This window comes from Podarcis tiliguerta (assembly GCF_965153285.1).
Source record: "Podarcis tiliguerta genome assembly, chromosome: 12".
In the NCBI taxonomy this organism is placed as follows: domain Eukaryota; kingdom Metazoa; phylum Chordata; class Lepidosauria; order Squamata; family Lacertidae; genus Podarcis; species Podarcis tiliguerta.
The window spans coordinates 16,938,959-16,957,110 of NC_139545.1; the positions used below are offsets into that span (position 1 = coordinate 16,938,959).

An 18,152-nucleotide genomic window follows, 5' to 3' on the forward strand; every position below is an offset into this window, starting at 1 on the left:
ACTGCAGCAAGTATGATTTTATTTTAGCCTGACATTCATGGAAGATTATGGTTTTAAATTCACATTTAAATTATCCAGAATGAAGTGTGGAGAGAAGGAAGAAAGAGCGGTGGGGAAGCCCGTTTAATTCACAGGATGTCTCCCCTTCCATTCCTTCTGCCCAAATGCATGTCAATATCATTGAAGCATTAAAAAAATATTTCCCACTGAAAATGCATTTGGCAATCATTTCGGCTAGCTCCAGAGTCTCATGGCAAAGTGAAAAGACAATTTCTGAGAAGTACTCCTCCTTTCCCCCCAATGTTAAGCTAAAAACCTATTTAAAGTCTCATCAAAGCCAAAAGAATCCAGTTTACTGGGATTTATGAGGCTGTTCCATTGGCTGCAGGAGAAATTATTTTGGGGGGTTTTTTTGTTCAGCGTTTTAAGTTCGTAACCTGAAAGTCACTTTAATCAATAGTTCAGCGTAATGAAAACTTACAGCTGTTGCTTTGGGAGGAAAATGTTACTTAGCAGGGTTTTTTGTGTTTGGCTTTTCAGGAGATAGTGTTTCTTAAGATACTGCAGTGAGAATAATTTAAAAGAAAGGTCCTAAGTATTGCAGATGGTTAGGTTGTCAGCTCCATAGCTTCAGCATATGTATAAGTGCAACATAAGGCTCACTCACTCCTGTTCACAAACAACTGCATATAATGGCCTAGTTTGCACGGTACAGTAAATGAAATCATGACTTTCTGGGACTGCAGAAAGATGCAGGCTCCCAGATAAGTTTGCAGCTTATTTGTGTCCCCCCCTACCTTTTTGCTACTGCACAACACGGAGGTAAGCCAATAATGTGGCTTACTGCAAGTGTGGGGAATCTTTGACTTTCCAGATGTTGTTTAACTATATCTCTAGCAAGCATGGCCAATAGCCAGGGAAGATGAGATTTAGATTTCAGCAACATCTGGGCAGCCAAAGGTTCCCCATGCCTGGCTTAGTATGGTCACCTGAAGAAACCTTGCTATAGCTCATGATTAGTGAGGTTAAATATGAGACTCGGTTCAGGTGACACACTAAACCATGGTTTGCAAGGTCCCTGTAAACCATAGTTTGGCTTACTGTGTTGTGTAAACCAGGCCATAGCGTGCACTTTGAAATTTTAGTTTTAGTGCTATATGGCAATTGAGACTCATGCCTTTGGAAACAAATAACAGAAATCCTACTTCCTGTTGTAAGTTTAATACTTTGGGTGGAAAGTCTTTTCCAGCAGATTGATGAAGACTTGCATGATAACGATGCCAATGTTGAGACGGAGACCCAACGGGTTTATGCACATCAGTATTACCGGATTTTTTGCTTTCCAACTGCAGCCCCTAACATTTTGTGTGCTGCTACACCTGAAGTTTGGAGAGAGTTGGGTTATGGCACACAGTGGTCAAAAGGGGCTGCTTCATAGCCCTGCTACGTATTCCTTGTGTGACCATTTGGACCATAGGATGCAGCTTGTTGTGGTTTAGTCGTTTAGTCGTGTCTGACTCTTCGTGACCCCATGGACCAGAGCACGCCAGGCACGCCTGTTTTCCACTGCCTCCCGCAGTTTGGTCAAACTCATGCTGGTAGTTTTGAGAACACTGTCCAACCATCTCGTCCTCTGCATCCCCTTCTACTTGTGCCCTCAATCTTTCCAAACATCAGGGTCTTTTCCAGGGAGTCTTCTCTTCTCATGAGGTGGCCAAAGTATTGGAGTTTCAGCTTCAGGGTCTGTCCTTCCAGTGAGCACTCAGGGCTGATTTCCTTAAGAATGGAGAGGTTTGATCTTCTTGCAGTCCATGGGACTCTCAAGAGTCTCCTCCAGCACCATAATTCAAAAGCATCAATTCTTTGGCGATCAGCCTTCTTTAGGGTCCAGCTCTCACTTCCATACATCACTACTGGGAAAACCATAGCTTTAACTATACGGACCTTTTTTTGGCAAGGTGATGTCTCTGCTTTTTAAGATGCTGTCTAGGTTTGTCACTGCTTTTCTCCCAAGAAGCAGGCGTCTTTTAATTTTCTGGCTGCTGTCACCATCCTCAGTGATCATGGAGCCCAAGAAAGTAAAATCTCTCACTGCCTCTATTTCTTCCCCTTCTATTTGCCAGAAGGTGATAGGATGCAGCTATCTGTCTACAAATCCTACCTAGTAGCAGGGCTTTCCCTCCCTCAAGATCCCACCCATTGTGATTAATATGTCATTGGGCTCATTCATAACTGTAGTTCTGGAGGGGTTTGCATGTGAAGTTGCTACATACCCAATCCCTGCAGTCTACTCATCCCAATAACTTCAGTCTATGGTGGTTCCACACCTGGTGTCTGGTGGGATTTGTGCTTTTGGTGCACCCTGCCTCTCTGGGCCTGTCTTGTCCACTTCTCATGCACATGTTCTCCTGCTACTGTGTGGGAAATTGCCACACATTCATCCTCTCCTTTTGTAGACCTATCCACATTTGGCGGCAGATTCAGATTGTTGATGGCAGGAAAAATAAGCACTAATTATGTAATGCAGGTAAGATCCCCTGAGAGGTGAGGAATCTCTTCCTTGCATGAGTAGCCTCCTAGCTGAGCTAATTAGTACTATCATCAACTGAATGTTGTTATTAGCATTTAATACCAGGGACTCCTCTTACTCTTAGTTCAGAAGAAAGTAACAGGGAAGGGAGAACGATAGCTATGCTATAGAAAGGCATGGCTATGGCGAGGTGGTAGTAGCAGCACCCTACCTATTATGCTGTCATCTGCTCACGTTACGGTCTCTGACAGCTGTGAAATTCGAGGCTATACTGTGCATTTCTTTAAATGTGTAAATAATCAAAATGCACTTAAAACAGTGAGTGCCTCTGGTTCATTATTTGAGAAAAGGTCTGTATACATCTTGAACCCATACCACTCCTTCCTTTGCTGCTCCCATCGAGCTTCTAAATTTACGTGGAGAAAGAGGAGAGGAAGGGGAGAGCAGCAGCAGCAGGGGCATTGGAGCTTTGCTGTTGTCTAGTCGTGTCCGACTCTTCGTGACCCCATGGACCAGAGCACGCCAGGCAATCCTGTCTTCCACTGCCTCCCGCAGTTTGGTCAAACTCATGCTGGTAGCTTTGAGAACACTGTCCAACCATCTCGTCCTCTGAGGTCCCCTTCTACTTGTGCCCTCAATCTTTCCAAACATCAGGGCTTTTTCCAGGGAGTCTTCTCTTCCCATGAGGTGGCCAAAATATTGGAGCCTCAGCTTCAGGATCTGTCCTTCCAGTGAGCACTCAGGGCTGATTTCCTTAAGAATGTAGAGGTTTGATCTTCTTGTAGTCCACGGGGCTCTCAAGAGTCTCCTCCAGCACCATAATTCAAAAGCATCAATTCTTCGGCGATCAGCCTTCTTTATGGTCCAGCTCTCACTTCCATACATCACTACCATAATTCTAATTCATAATACATCACTTCTGGGAAAACCATATGTTTCTGCAAAATAGGGCACAAAGACTACATTCCCCAGTGTGCCAGGTCTATTTGTGCTGAGGAGTTATCCTTCATAGAATCATAGTTGGAAGGGTCACCTAGTGCCAACACCCAGCAATGCAGGAATCTCAACTAAAGCATACTTAAAAGATGGCCACCCAACCTTTTTTTCAAAATTTCCAAGGAAAGAGAGTCCGCCATCACCCAAGGAAGACTGTTCCACTGTCAAATGGCTCTTATTCTCAGAAAGTTCTTCCTGAAGTTGAGTTGGAATCTCCTTTCTTCTAACTCGAATCCATTGGTTCAAGTCCTAGCCTCCAGAACAGGAGGAAACAAACTTGTTCCATCTTCCGTGTGACAGCCCTTTAGATATTTGAAGATTGCTTTCATATCTGTCTCCCCCCCCCCAAGTCTCCTCTTTTCCAGGCTCAACATACCCAACACCCTCAACTGTTCCTCATAAGTTTTGGTTTCCAGACCCTTGATCGTCTTGGTTGCCCTCCTCTGCACACGTTCAGCTTGTCGATATTCTTCTTAAATTGTAGTGCCCCAAACTGGACGCAGCACTCCAGGCGTAGTCTGACCAAGGCAGAATGGAGCTTTACTGTGACTTCTGTTGATCAGGACACTACACTTCTGTCCCCACTGCCCAGAATATCATTGGCCTTTCTTTGCTGCTGCATCAGACTGTTGACTCGTGTTAAGCTTGTGGTCTACTAAGACCCCTAGACCCTTTTCACATGTACTACTGGCAAGCCAGGTGTCCCCCCCACCTTATATTTGTGCAGCTGGTTCCTCCTGTCTAAGTGTAGAACTTGACATTTCTCTATTGAAATTCATTTTGTTAGTTTGGGCCCAGTTCTGCAATCTGTTAAGGTCCTCTTCAATCCCAATTCTGTTATCTGTGGCATTAGCTACCCCCATCCCAGTTTGATATCATCTGCAAATTTTATTAGCATTCCCCCAATACCTTTATTCGGGACGCGGGTGGCGCTGTGGGTTAAACCACTGAGCCTAGGACATGCCGATCAGAAGGTCGGCGGTTTGAATCCCCGCGACGGGGTGAGCTCCCGTTGCTCGGTCCCTGCTCCTGCCAACCTAGCAGTTTGAAAGCACATAAAAGTGCAAGCAGATAAATAGGTACCGCTTGGGCGGGAAGGTAAACGGCATATCCGTGCGCTGCTCTGGTTTGCCAGAAGCGGCTTAGTCATGCTGGCCACATAACCCGGAAGCTGTCTGCGGACAAATGCTGGCTCCCTCGGTCAATAAAGCGAGATGAGCCCAGAGTCGGTCACGACTGGACCTAATGGTCAGGGGTCCCTTTACCTTTACTACCTTTATTCAAGTGCATTATCAGGCATAGGCAAACTCGGCCCTCCAGATGTTTTGGGACTACAACTCCCATCATCCCTAGCTAACAGGACCAGTGGATCAGGGATGATGTTGTAGTCCCAAAACATCTGGAGGGCTGAGTTTGCCTATGCCTGGCTTTATAAAGACGTTGAACAGCAACAGCCCCAGGACAGAACCCTGCGGCACCCCACTTGTCAGTTTTTCTCCAGGGTGACGAGGAACCATTAGTGAGCACTCTTGGGGTTTGGTCTATCAACCAGCACTGGGACCCATACTGAACCTCCCTCATTGGTGGGAATGTGATACATTGGTGCCTCGCAAGACGAAATTAATTCGTTCCGCGAGTTTTTTCGTTGTGCGAGTTTTTTCGTCTTGCGAAGCACCACTGCATTTAAACACTAACAACGGCGGGGGGGGGGGGGAGAAGCAGGACAGCTGCCGCAGCCGGTACCTCAGACTCACCCGCGCTTTGTGGCCACCGCACGACGCGGCTGCTGGAGGGCTGCGGGGGTCAGGAGCGCGACTCTGGCTGCAACGCTGGCTGCTGGCGGCAACGGCTCTCTGAGAGGAGCACGCGAGGGGGGTGGACAGCAGCGCGAGGCAGCTGGAAGGTGGGAGGGAGCCGGAGGAGCCGTCAGCCGGAAGGTGGGAGTGAGCCGGAGGAGCAGGAAAGCGAGCGTGCGTGCGTGCAGTGACCGTCGCCATGACACTAGAGGCAGGGCCGTTTCATCTAGCGAAGCAAGCCCTTAGGGAAATCCGTCTTGCGAATCACCTCAGAAAACAAAAAACCCTTTCGTCTAGTGAGTTTTTCGTCTTGTGGGGTACCACTGTATTCCCTTGAGGAGCTGGAGGGCACTCTCCCCTTATAGTGGATAAATCCCTTTTGTGCTCACTTGCTTAGAATTGCTAGTGCATTTGTGTTTGGAGTGCTCACAAAGAATCAAGGCTCTTTTGGGACATGCACCCCCTTGTTACTGCATGCAATGTGGGGGGAAAAATCTGAAATAGCCCCTCGGATTTCTGATCCAGATCAGGATCATTGGCACACAGGAAGGGGATGGTTTATTATTTTTACATTTAAAAGCAGTCGACCCTTGTCTCCCATGCTGTGAGCTTGCTGAAAATCACACACACACCCCGAAGCAAATTGCAATCTGGGGTGGGGGGCACGTTTATTAGGACCATAGCAGTGGAGGAAAGGTTTGGGTACTCACCCCCACATGCCTCAGCTGCAGGTTTTGATTCACATTAAATTCAGAAAGGCATAAATGCCAGGCACAACTTGTCCCTTACAGAAGAACCCAGTGGCGTAGCGTGGGTTGTCAGCACCCGGGGCAAGGCAAGTAATTTGCGCCCCCTAACCCGGGGCAAGGCAAGTAATTTGCGCCTCCCCCCCCCCGCTGCACTGTCCCTCCCCCAGATAGTCCCTCGCTCTCTCCCCGCACCGCATGCCTGGCACCCTCCCCTCCACAGTGGGCGGCGACCCGACGGCTCGGATCGGATTCGCACAGCCAGCACTGCAGTGAGAGAGAGTGAGTGAGCCAGGTAGGGGCAGAGAGCTGCGAGTGCGAGCGCGCCCCCACCCCAGATGTTGCGCCCGGGGCGGCCGCCCCCCCCTGCACCCCCCACGCTATGCCACTGGAAGAACCCACTTCTCTTTTAAAGTTGACCCAACCAATCAGTTGAAATATCTTAAATATCGCAGTAGTCTTGTGCTGGGCTGGCCTTGCCTTGCCACGAAGCAGAACCTGCCAGCACCATCAGGTTATTTTCTGGGGGCGGGTGTTCTTTGGTACCATCTGAAAGGCAGGAAATTGTCCTTTGTTTATTTGGTTATATTTTCCACTGCTTGGGAGGGTGAACCATTGCTTAGGCTGCCGTTTGGATTTTCCACTTCACGTACCGCAAATATCTTAAGCTAGCCCTGCCATAACGGAAATCTTTCCAACCTGAATTTAGAGAAAGAGAGATAATCAGTTTGCTTCCAGTGACATATGTGTAAAGATTTTGGGACCAGACCTCAAGAGAGCATTGATCATTGACAATCGATGTTTGACATTCTGGCACTTAAGTAACCCAGGTTTTTCCAATGTTTCGGATAGAATACTTTTAAAAGACCAGTTTGCTGCTGAGAATGTAAAATGTAGGCATTGTTAGTCTTGTCCTAGATTCCCAGACCTTATTGTATTTAGCGTGTCACCCTCACTGGAGAATTTGAACAGTGCAAACAATCTTTTGTTTTGGATCATTCCACAGGGTTCAGCACCATTTTTTGTCAGCGCTACAGCTGGCACCACAGTTCTGGGAGCGTTTGATCCTCTGGATGAAATTGCCGACATCTGCGAGAAACATGACCTTTGGCTGCATGTCGATGTAAGTTAGTTTTATTAACATTTGTTCTTTGTTTCACTTTATTAAGCCTTCCTTTTAACCGCGGAGCCGTTCTCACACATGCTGGGGGGGGGGGGGGAGTGCAGCCGATTTTGCAAACCCAACTAATGGTGTTCTAAAAACCGAACTACATTTTGTTTAATGCATAATTCTGTGGACTGTCTCTCTCTGAAGAGTTCAGTGTATCTTTATTTTGATGTAGCTTAGCTTGAGAGGTTGTTTTGCCCAGACATATTTGGTAACTTTCACTATCTAAGCCCTGTACAACATTACATTAGTTTTTCATTGTGTAATATTAAGAGCTTGCCTGCATAGTAGTAGTAGTAGTAATAAATAATAATAATAATAATAATAATAATAATAATAATAATAATAAAATAAATAAATAAATAAATAATTTATTTGTACCCCTCCCGGAGCTGGGCTCAGAGCGGCTAACATCATATAAATAATACAATAAAAACAAGCAATCAATAGACTAAAATGCATCCCAAAATTAATTCAACTAAATTAAAATTAAAACTGAACAAATGACAATCCTCAGGTTAAAATTGAAAGCGGTTAATACTCGCCAGGACCAACTATTTCCACTGATATCATAAGGACCAGTGAGCGGGCTGGGAACCCTCCTGCATGCTTGTTCTCATACAAAGAGAAAATGAGTCAGACTGAACCCTGACCAAAGGCCTGGTGGAACAGCTCCGTCTTGCAGGCCCTGCGGAAGGATGTCAAATCTCGCAGGGCCCTGTTCTCTTGTGAGAGAGCGTTCCACCAGGCCGGGGCCATGGCCGAAAAGGCCCTGGCTCTGGTCGAGGCCAGTCTAATCTCTGTGGGGCCCGGAATCTTCAGGGTGTTGATTTTTGTAGACTTGGACTTTTCCTCAAAGGTTGTGTATGACATAACATAACCTTTTGTTTTATTATTCCTCCAAGGTGCTCGTGGTTCTTTCATAGGCTCCTTAGTGGAAAAAGGGGAGTTTGAGGGGGACTTCTTCTAGGCACTGGGTTCCCCTTTGTGCCACTATGTGAGGATTAGGCGAGAGCTCTGAAGACTGCTTGCAATCTCCCAGTGGGAGCAATTCCCCATGTCTGTTCGAACTCCTGAAAAAATTAGTCAGAAAATATTAGTCTGGTTGGCTGAGCCATTGGTCTTCTGAGTCCAGGACGATGGTGGTTAGGAGTTTATTATCCTATTGTTTAGTGAATGTTGAGGTATTTATTCTAAATATCTAGAATGACTCCTAGATTTCCATTTCTGTGCCAGTGGTACTAGCCTTTAGCAATACATTGTTTCTCTGTGGGAATTCCTTTAAAAAGAATTATACTTTTCAGTTATATACTTTTCACTGATTTTAATTTTAAAACTTGACTTCCTCCCCCTCTTTCTGAGGTTCCTTAAATTTATTTTTAATATCTTCTGCAAATCCAAATTAACTTATTTATTGATCACACACACACACACACACACACACCCCTTATATAGCTGCAGGTTATTACAATAACCCGCCAGTGTTTTTATCTGTTTACAATTTATCTGTAAATGTCCAACAAACCATTTCCATTCTTTTATATATAAAAAAAGTTTGTTATCATGATTTCTTCCAGTAGGTTTCGCTATGGGAATTCCAGCACAGTTCTGTTTGCTTAACATCTAAACATTCCAAAACTGTCTGACTTGCAGAAATATCCATTCATGGTGAATGACTAAATAATTTTCAGATTACCTAAGTGGTATTACTGTAGGCTTTCAGTAAAGCAGTTTTTGCAAACACAGCTAAGGAGGATTAATGTAACATGAAAGTTTGGTAAGCTTCCCCACCCCCACCCCCCAAAAAACCTGAGAGTTTTTACTATTTTCCTGATCTTCTTGCAGATGGTTTATTGGAAATATGCAAATCTTTTTGTTGTTAAAAGTGCCTTCTTTCGGAATCAGTGAGCTGTTGATTGCTTGGCAATAATGCCTTTGATAAGGCTCTTTATTTCTTCAGAGTAAATCATCTGGAGAAGCTAAAAATAAATTGCTTCCCTAGTATTACGTTTCATGTCATCGGCTGATCTAGCTGTCATAGGGATGTTATTTGATTCCCTTGGGAAGAAGAGGTACCATTCATAATTGTGTTGGGAAGATTTCTCCACAGAGTTGGCCCAAGTAGTCTCTTTGTGCGTTTAAGGATGTGGAAAAATGTCTTCCAGGTATGAGCTGATCCCAGAGGGATGGATGCAGAGTCTATCAAGGGCATGCCTGCTGTAATTTATCACTCTCTTCTGTCCAGGCCTCCTGAGAAACAGCTATATATAAAATGTGCTAAATTTGCAGTGGCTTGGGAAGAGATTCAGATCACCAAATATAGGCTGTTATTTATGACCCAAGGCTATATACAGCGTGATCCTATATATGTCTGCTCTCTTGTTCCTAAATCCCGTGAAACACCCTTTTCTGCTGAAACGGCCTTTCACCTTCCACATGTTCTGAATTCTCCTTGTGCAACTAGAATGCTTATGAGTATTCCACAACTTCAGAGCATATTCCATGATGGCATAGCAGCTTCAGTAGTGGCTGTGTGTGTCGTCTGGTTATTTTATCATTTATTAAATTTATTTATTAAAATTTAATTCTTCCCTTCCTCCTAAAGCAGTCCAGCGTTGCAATTATTCCTAAAACTGACAATAATTCAAGAACCTCCAAGTGTCCCTATTTTCCAGGGACAGTCCTGGATGTAAAGAAGCTGTCCTAGTTTCTGATTTGATCTCAGAATGTCCCACTTTTGCTTAGTAAGGTAAAGGGACCCTTGACCATTAGGTCCAGTCATGACCAACTCTGGGGTTGTGGTGCTCATCTCACTTTATTGGCCGAGGGAGCTGGCGTACTGCTTCCAGGTCATGTGGCCAGCATGACTAAGCCGCTTCTGGCGAACCAGAGCAGCGCACGGAAATGCCATTTACCTTCCCGCCGGAGCGGTACCTATTTATTTGCTTTCAAATACGTGCTTTCAAACTGCTAGGTTGGCAGGAGCAGGGACTGAGCAACGGGAGCTCACCCCATTGTGGGGATTTGAACTGCCGACCTTCGGATCGGTGAGTCCTAGGCTCTGTGGTTTAACCCACAGCGCCACCTGCGTCCCTTTTCCTTAGGACGTCGCTATTTTCATGTTGGAGGGTATGGGGTTATGCAGCCCCTGAGCCAAAGAGATAACTAACTAACTAACTAACTAACTAACTAACTTCCCTGCATAGGGAAGTTTTTAAATGTTTAATGTTTCATTATGTTTTTACATAAGTTGGCAGCCGCCCATTTTCATTGAAAGAATGTTGGAGGCTATGTAATATCAAGTTAGATAGAATAATTTCTGGGTTTCACTCTGTTTGAATGTATGCAACAGATAAAGAGATGGGAATATAAATCTTCCAGAATCCATTTTGAAGATTCTCACTAAGTTATGGTTAGTTTCCATGATTACTCATGTAAATAAACACCTTTGGTTTTATTCAGCTATTCAGTGTTCCGTAACTTAGTCTGCTGGCAGAACAATAGTAAAATATTTCTGAAGAATTTCAAACAAACTTTAGACTGATATACGTACGTATCTAGCTCAGAGAAGGTACTTACAGCGACATACTGTCCTTGTGTAAGTGAGGCCTTATTCAAGCCAGTATATATATCTTCTTTTGGATTCTTTGAAATGAGTGGCATAATCAAGAGAATCCAGTTCGTACCGTCTAAACTTTTAAAACCCTATAATGAGAGTAATAATAAAATTATACAGTGCTGAACTAACACTTTATAACTTTTAATAAATATCTCCACAGGCATCGTGGGGAGGCTCAGCTTTGCTGTCAAGGAAGCACCGCAAACTTCTGCAAGGCATCCACAGGTAGATGACGTTTAATTTGGAAAGGGGATAATTAAAGTCAAATGCAAGCGTTTTTGAAGTCCCATTGACTTCAGGGTGACCATCATTTCCTCATTGAAACCACAGACACTCACGCTTCATTTCGGATAGATTGTGTCATGCTCACGATGAGGAGGATGATTGGAAACCTGGGGGAAAAAATGAAGAAAAAGTCTGCTTTATCATATGCAATCACACTGCAATTGCAAAGTAATTTTCTGCTTTTGTCATAGGGCCAATTCAGTGGCATGGAATCCTCATAAGATGCTAATGGCAGGGATCCAGTGTTGTGCCCTTCTGGTGAAAGACAGTTCTGTAAGTCTTCTTTTTTTAATTTCCCAAATGCAACTGAAGTGTGTTTTTGCTGCATTGAGAAAATAGATAAATTAACTTAGGTTTTGCAATGCAAAAGCATAACATTGCAGACAACTGCATACAGGGCATGAGGTGCTGATGAGGGGTGGTGGGAAATACCTGATTTCTGCATGTGAATGACAACCAAACTTCTACTTATTTGCCAGTACAGTGGTACCTCGGGTTAAGTACTTAATTCGTTCCGGAGGTCCGTACTTAACCTGAAACTGTTCTTAATCTGAAGCACCACTTTAGCTAATGGGGCCTCCAGCTGCTGCTGCGCCGCTGGAGCATGATTTCTGTTCTCATCCCGAAGCAAAGTTCTTAACCTGAGGTAGTATTTCTGGGTTAGCAGAGTCTGTAACCTGAAGCGTATGTAACCCGAGGTACCACTGTATTTTAAAATTAACAGACCAGTGATTAGCTAATTTAGGATTGTGTGCATGCCCATTTCAAGTAGCAATAGATTAAGGTAAAGGTCCATTAGGTCCAGTCGTGACCAGCTCTGGGGTTGCGACGCTCATCTCGCTTTATTGGCCGAGGGAGCCGGCGTACAGCTTCCGGGTCATGTGGCCAGCATGACTAAGCCGCTTCTGGTGAAACCAGAGAAGCACACAGAAACGCCGTTTACCTTCCTGCCAGAGTGGTACCTATTTATCTACTTGTACTTTGACTTGCTTTTGAACTGCTAGGTTGGCAGGAGCAGGGACCGAGCAACGGGAGCTCACCCCGTTGTGGGGATTTGAACTGCCGACCTTCTGATCGGCAAGCCCTGTGGTTTAACCCACATCCCTTAGCAATAGATTGCATGATTTTAAATAGGTTTGGATCCAGATCAAATTTAAGAAATGTGTATTGGAGTCTACAAATATAGATACAGTTAACATTTTATCATTCTATTTGAGATATATAGATTCATTCTTTTCGGAATGAACGGGATTAGGAAGTGTTTAGAAGTTAAAAGCATTAGTGGGCAAAAGAATGACTTAAATGAATAGGACTTCGGAAAATATGGGAAGGCATGTTGGAACGTCATTGAATTAACAAAAAAAAAGTTGGGGGAAGGTAAAAGGGTTTTTAAATTGATTGAAATGGGAAAGCGCTTGGGATGCAGAGGCAGTGAAATGCAGAGATTAGTAAACCCATTGTAAAAGCACAGATCAATCAAAGCAATTGCTGGGTGTCCTCTTACTTTGACAGGAAGCGCTGGGGAAGATCACAATGTCTCCCAGGCTGTCCTGTTAAAATAAACCTTTCCCTAAACGAACCCTGTCACCACAAGCTTGCATTTAAGTGTCTGCCTTTTTAGCTAGGAGAATCATAACCAAGTAGGCTGGCATACAGCTTTTATACATTTGAGATCCTTTAGAAAATAAAATGTTCACTGTACTGAAAAACATGATATAGATGTATTGTCATTTAAAAATTTATACCAAAAGTTGATGTTTGACTGCATCTCCAAATTACAACACTGTTCATCATAGGGTGGATTTGACTTAAATAAAATCGATTTAAATCACTAGTCAGTAACAGATTTAAATCTCTTTTTTTTTTTTACAGAAAGACTCATTCTTGCTGGTATAATCTTAATATTTACAACCAGATAAAGTTTTTATTTTTGGAATGATAAATTTTCAGAGTAGTTTTTACCGTTATATCAAAAATTACTGATTTGGTTATACTATTAGAAGTACATTGACAGAAAATTATGAAATTATTGTGAGGTTTAGTAAGTTAACTGTTTATATTTGGACAACTTTTCTGTTGTACTTCAATGGAAGGAGAAATATAATCATTTCCTTAATAACAATTTAAGCAATTTATTTAACTAAAACAATAACAATATAGCATATGTATCCATGTTTGTTAACTGATGTGGTTAAACAATTTTTTTAAAAAAAAAAACTTATTGAGTTTTAGCACACTTGAAAAACTTAAATCATTTCCTGATGTAACTTAAATAGAAAACTATTCCTATAAAAGCATTTTATTTTTAAAAGCTGGTTTAAATTTTAAAAATCCGATTTAAATAAAAAAAATCCAATTTAAATAAAAAAAATCTGATTTAAAAAATAGTAATCATTGATTTTTATCCACCCTGGTTCATCAAATATATAAAGGTTCCAGATTTCTGTAAATTCAGTGACCAGGTTATTTTTTTCATATGATTAGTTGGTAATTATTTTGGATCCAGTAGAACTTTGTTGGCATAGAGCAGAATGTACATACAGAAATACTGTATGATTATTCACTGTGGCAGGTGAAGATGTTTCATGCACATAGTTCATAATGTACATGAATTGTTTATCGGCATCGTAAAGAACGTTGAGAGCCCCTGTTTTGGCCGGCTTTGGGTAGGACGTGAGAATCACTGAGTTTTCATTTGCATCCTAACTCTACGTCTGTATACCCATATACCAGTGGCTAGGCCAGGGGTCTGCAACCCGCGGCTCCGGAGCAGCATGTGGCTCTTTTACACCTTTGCCGCGGCTCCAGGGCAGATACTAGCGAGGGGAGGAGGTGCATTGTGCGCCCCGACACTCCCCACTGTGGCGGGCGCTGTACTGGCTGTGACGTCGCATGGGGGCAGTGCGTGCGTTAGTCACGCACCGTCCCGACGTCACGTTCCCGCCCGTCCGCTACATTGTAAGGGGCATGTACGTTGGTCACTATTTTGAAGGGGAGTGAAGAACACACACACACACACAAAAAACGGTAACTTGTTAATTTAATGTTTATTTCTATGAGGAGGAGTAATTCTGAGGGGTCAAACAAAGAAATAATAAAAAAGTGACAAAAAAGTTATTTTTATAATGACGAGTTTTGCGGCTCCCAGTTTTTTTTCTTCGGAAACGGGTCCAAGTGGCTCTTTTTGTCTTAAAGGTTGCAGACCCCTGGGCTAGGCAGATGTGAGATACTCATGCATTGGTGGACATATATATATATATATATATTTTATAAATATTTTATTCGATTTTACATAAAAGACGACAAAGCAAAACAAAAACAACAAACAATACACCAAAAACATACAGAATTACACAAACATAACATACTACAAACAACAGAAATAAAAACAATCTTATCTTCATATTGATCTTGCATTAACTTGTTTCTCTGACTTCCCCGAGTCTCCCTTCCCTGTATTCCAATTCATACAATTAAACAACAAATCCCTTCCCTCTGTCATAATTAACCTCCTTTCTTATTTGAATGTCTTAATATAGCTTATTCAATGCTTAGAACTTAAGATGTTGGGTCTTCTGATCCTTAAAATTTTACTCCAATAACCTTATACATTCAATCTGATGTTATTTTAACATTCATTAATCTTGTAGTGTTTCTGTAAATAGTCTTTAAATTTCTTCCAATCTTCCTCCACCGTCTCTTCTCCCTGGTCTCTGATTCTGCCAGTCATTTCTGCGGATTCCATATAGTCCATGACTTTCATCTGCCATTCCTCCAGCGTGGGTAATTCTTGTGTCTTCCAATACTTTGCAATAAGTATTCTTGCTGCTGTTGTGGCGTACATAAAAAATATCCTGTCTTTCATACGTACCTCTTGATTGACCATGCCCAGGAGAAAGGCCTCCGGTTTCTTCGGGAATGTGTATTTAAATATTTTCTTCAGTTCATGCATTGGTGGACATATAGAAAAGAACAAAAAGCATTACATGGGAAAAGAAAAAATGGTTATGTATCAAAGCACAATATGGCTCAAGCTTAACTGACAAGGGTGACAGAAATCGCATCAGGAAGTCTGCTCCACGACTTCGAAAGGCCGTGTTCCACACTGGAGAATAATGTTTGCAAACCGAGAACCCTTTCCAATTCCCATGTTGCATAATTAGTATTCCGAGACACGGCTTCTCAAAGAAGTGCTAATTTAGTTTACTGCAGTGTTGAGGTCGTAGATGGGGGGAAAAGATGAAGGGAGTGATGGCAGGTGGGCAGCAATAGCCGTGGAATCAAAACAAGAAGATATATCCATGGTCACTGTAAGGCTGGGTTCATACGTATACCCCCGATTCTTCATCCAAAGTTGCTTACCGAGACACTTGCGAAGGAAGGATGGGAGGAACTTTAAGGTATACAGTATTTTGTGAAGATACCTGTTTCCATACTTGGAAGTGGTTGAAAGTACACACATGTTGAATTCCTGCAGTTTTGAGATAATTATCTAAGTCAGTGGTGTTGTGTATTTAGCAGATTAATTGCGCTGCAGAAAGCATGCTGGGGAGACCACGCGTTCAGGAAACGATGAAGAAACGCAAAAGTATCTTTTGCTTGGCTTTAATTACAGAAACTCCTCTTACATTAAATCTATGAGTATGACCCATCCATCGACCCATTCACCAGGGTACTGAGAGAGGTACACACTGCTCTTCATATACTATACCCAATTGTTGACACAGCTTAATTAACTCAACAGCACCTGCTATACAATGAACCTTAATATTTAAATAAACCATTCAACAAATGGTGTCCAATTTTTTTTCAAAGAGTGCCAGATTTGATGAAGTGAAGGGCTGTGAGGGGCGACCAAAGGGCCAACCAGTTATTGACCTATTTTTAGGATTGAAGTTGTTGAGCTTTTCTTTAGGGTTTTACCCCAGGAAGTAAACTGCCACAGGGGCTGGATTAAACCAACCGGCAGGCCCGGATTAGGCCCCCAAAACGGACTTTGGACATGCCTGATCATATTGATATATTCGCCGATCTTTTCCTTCTTTTTGCCCTTCAATCTGCAGGCTCCATTTCCTTTCGATTTCTTCGTTTATTTCCTCTTGGGTTAAGGCTAAGGGGTTGGGACTTGCCTCAGGCCGCCATGAGCTCATTGCTGAAGTGAGATTTCAGCCTGAGGACTTAGTGGCTCCAAGCTCATTTCCTCATACTGCAACCCACAAACATAATAGAGGGCCAGACACATTGAATACATGAGGCCTTAACTTCCAGGTGACATGCCTAGGATTGCATTGTTAATCACTCTACTGCAGCCATCCGTCTTCATGAGGAAGATTAGTCGCTTCTCGCTGGCAAAGTGTTGCTCATTCTTAATTTCCATGCATAATTATTTGTCAGTTTGCTGGGATGGGCTGCAATGTTTAGTCAGTTAATTGGTTAGGTGAATTGTTTGAAAACATTTTGATTGACTGGGGAAAAAAAGGTCCTCAGTTAACCCGGCAGCAAATCTCGTAATAATACTATAATACTACTATTAGAAAACCCTGTAGATGAAAAGGCCCACCTGTCAGCTCTAAAAAGTGTAGATAAAGAGAGGCATTGCTTCCCGGGTGAGAGAGAAGAGTGAAGTTCTCCTTCCAAGATGCTACCTGCTGTGATACATCATCTGAAAACAGAGAATGTGTCTTGTTTTTTCTTTAGAACTATTTTTCAAATACAGTGGTACCTCAGGTTAAGTACTTAATTCGTTCCGGAGGTCTGTACTTAACCCGAAACTGTTCTTAACCTGAAGCACCACTTTAGCCAATGGGGCCTCCTGCTGTTGCCGCGCCGCCAGAGCCCAATTTCTGTTCTCATCCTGAAGCAAAGTTCTTAACCTGAAGCACTATTTCTGGGTTAGCGGAGTCTGTAACCTGAAGCGTATGCAACCTGAGATACCACTGTAACGCAAACTTATATGCATCAAGGTCTAAAATCCTTGCTTAATCAGCAGAGATTTCTTCCATCTTATGACAACCCTGGTTAAAATCACAGGATCAGGGAGGTTGTCACACAAATTGCTTAGAACTGTGGTGCCCGTGGAGTCTCCGCAAGCCACCCATTTGTGAGATGTCGTACTGCACATAGATATTGAATGTCTGCTGAAAACTTTCCTGTTCTGCCAGGCAATTAAGAATACACCCCCACAATGGTCAGCTGGTGTTTGTTTTTCATTTCTTTCCGCTGTTAACTTTTTATGATTTTATCAACTGGTTTTTACGTTTTCATACTGTTGTAAACGGCTTCGCCCCCGATACAGTGGTATATAAATATTATTTTAAAAAATAAATAGATATATAAATATTCTCCTAGAGACTTCCATTGATCTATTTATTTGTTCAATGTCAGGCTTCGGGAAATTCTATCCCTCCCCTGGTCGCAGCAAGAAGCATAGAAAAGATAGGAAAACAAGGAAGAGTTCTTACTTAATGAGTTTATTCAATCATCACAGCGAGAGACGAAGGAAGGCAGTCCGTCTCCCATTAATGGCGTCGCTCCAACTGAGCTCCTTCCCCCTCCCTTCCAAGCAACACCACTTCCCCATACGGTGGCTGCCAGGGGCTAATTTTCTCTGAGTCTTTTGCTCTTGCACTCTCAACGAACGCCGAGATCTGGGAGAAAGGGGGTTCAGAAATACTCTCCAGTGAGAACATGTTAACTGGCTGCTCTGCCTCCCCTCTCCTTTCTCCCAACTCTTCTGTCTGTCTGTCTCTGAGCTGTGACCTTCCTCAAACCACTGCTGTATTTCAACGCTGCCTTCCTCTTCTCTGGAAGCTTCAGGAGAAGTGGGGCGGCGATCTCCACCATTCATAGAATCATAGAGTTGGAAGAGACCACAAGGGCCATCGAGTCCAACCCCCTGCCAAGCAGGAAACACCATCAGAGCACTCCTGACATATGGTTGTCAAGCCTCTGCTTAAAGACCTCCAAAGAAGGAGACTCCACCACACTCCTTGGCAGCAAATTCCACTGTCGA

The 18,152-nt window shown here is 43.2% G+C and overlaps 1 protein-coding gene and 2 long non-coding RNA genes across 7 annotated transcripts in view; 1 reads left to right on the forward strand and 2 right to left on the reverse strand.

The window, feature by feature from the left end:
- GADL1 (glutamate decarboxylase like 1) overlaps positions 1–18,152 on the forward strand; it is a gene marked incomplete at its 5' end in the record, with an annotated part of 97,071 nt that overhangs the window by 32,278 nt on the left and 46,641 nt on the right. For all 5 annotated transcript variants that reach the window (XM_083404979.1, XM_083404980.1, XM_083404976.1 and 2 more), the window contains 3 exons: positions 7,075–7,191; positions 11,016–11,080; positions 11,332–11,413. In XM_083404979.1, coding sequence (XP_083261105.1) covers positions 7,075–7,191; positions 11,016–11,080; positions 11,332–11,413 — 264 coding nt within the window. The remainder of the gene's footprint in view (positions 1–7,074; positions 7,192–11,015; positions 11,081–11,331; positions 11,414–18,152) is intronic.
- On the reverse strand, positions 4,136–5,117 carry LOC310660539. Its single transcript, XR_014503493.1, has 2 exons — positions 4,801–5,117; positions 4,136–4,435 (listed from the first exon to the last, which is right to left on the reverse strand). It is a non-coding gene; the product is annotated as an uncharacterized lncRNA (long non-coding RNA).
- Positions 7,641–17,979, reverse strand: LOC310660514. The gene is made up of 3 exons (XR_014503467.1): positions 17,602–17,979; positions 11,194–11,247; positions 7,641–8,309 (listed from the first exon to the last, which is right to left on the reverse strand). It is a non-coding gene; the product is annotated as an uncharacterized lncRNA (long non-coding RNA).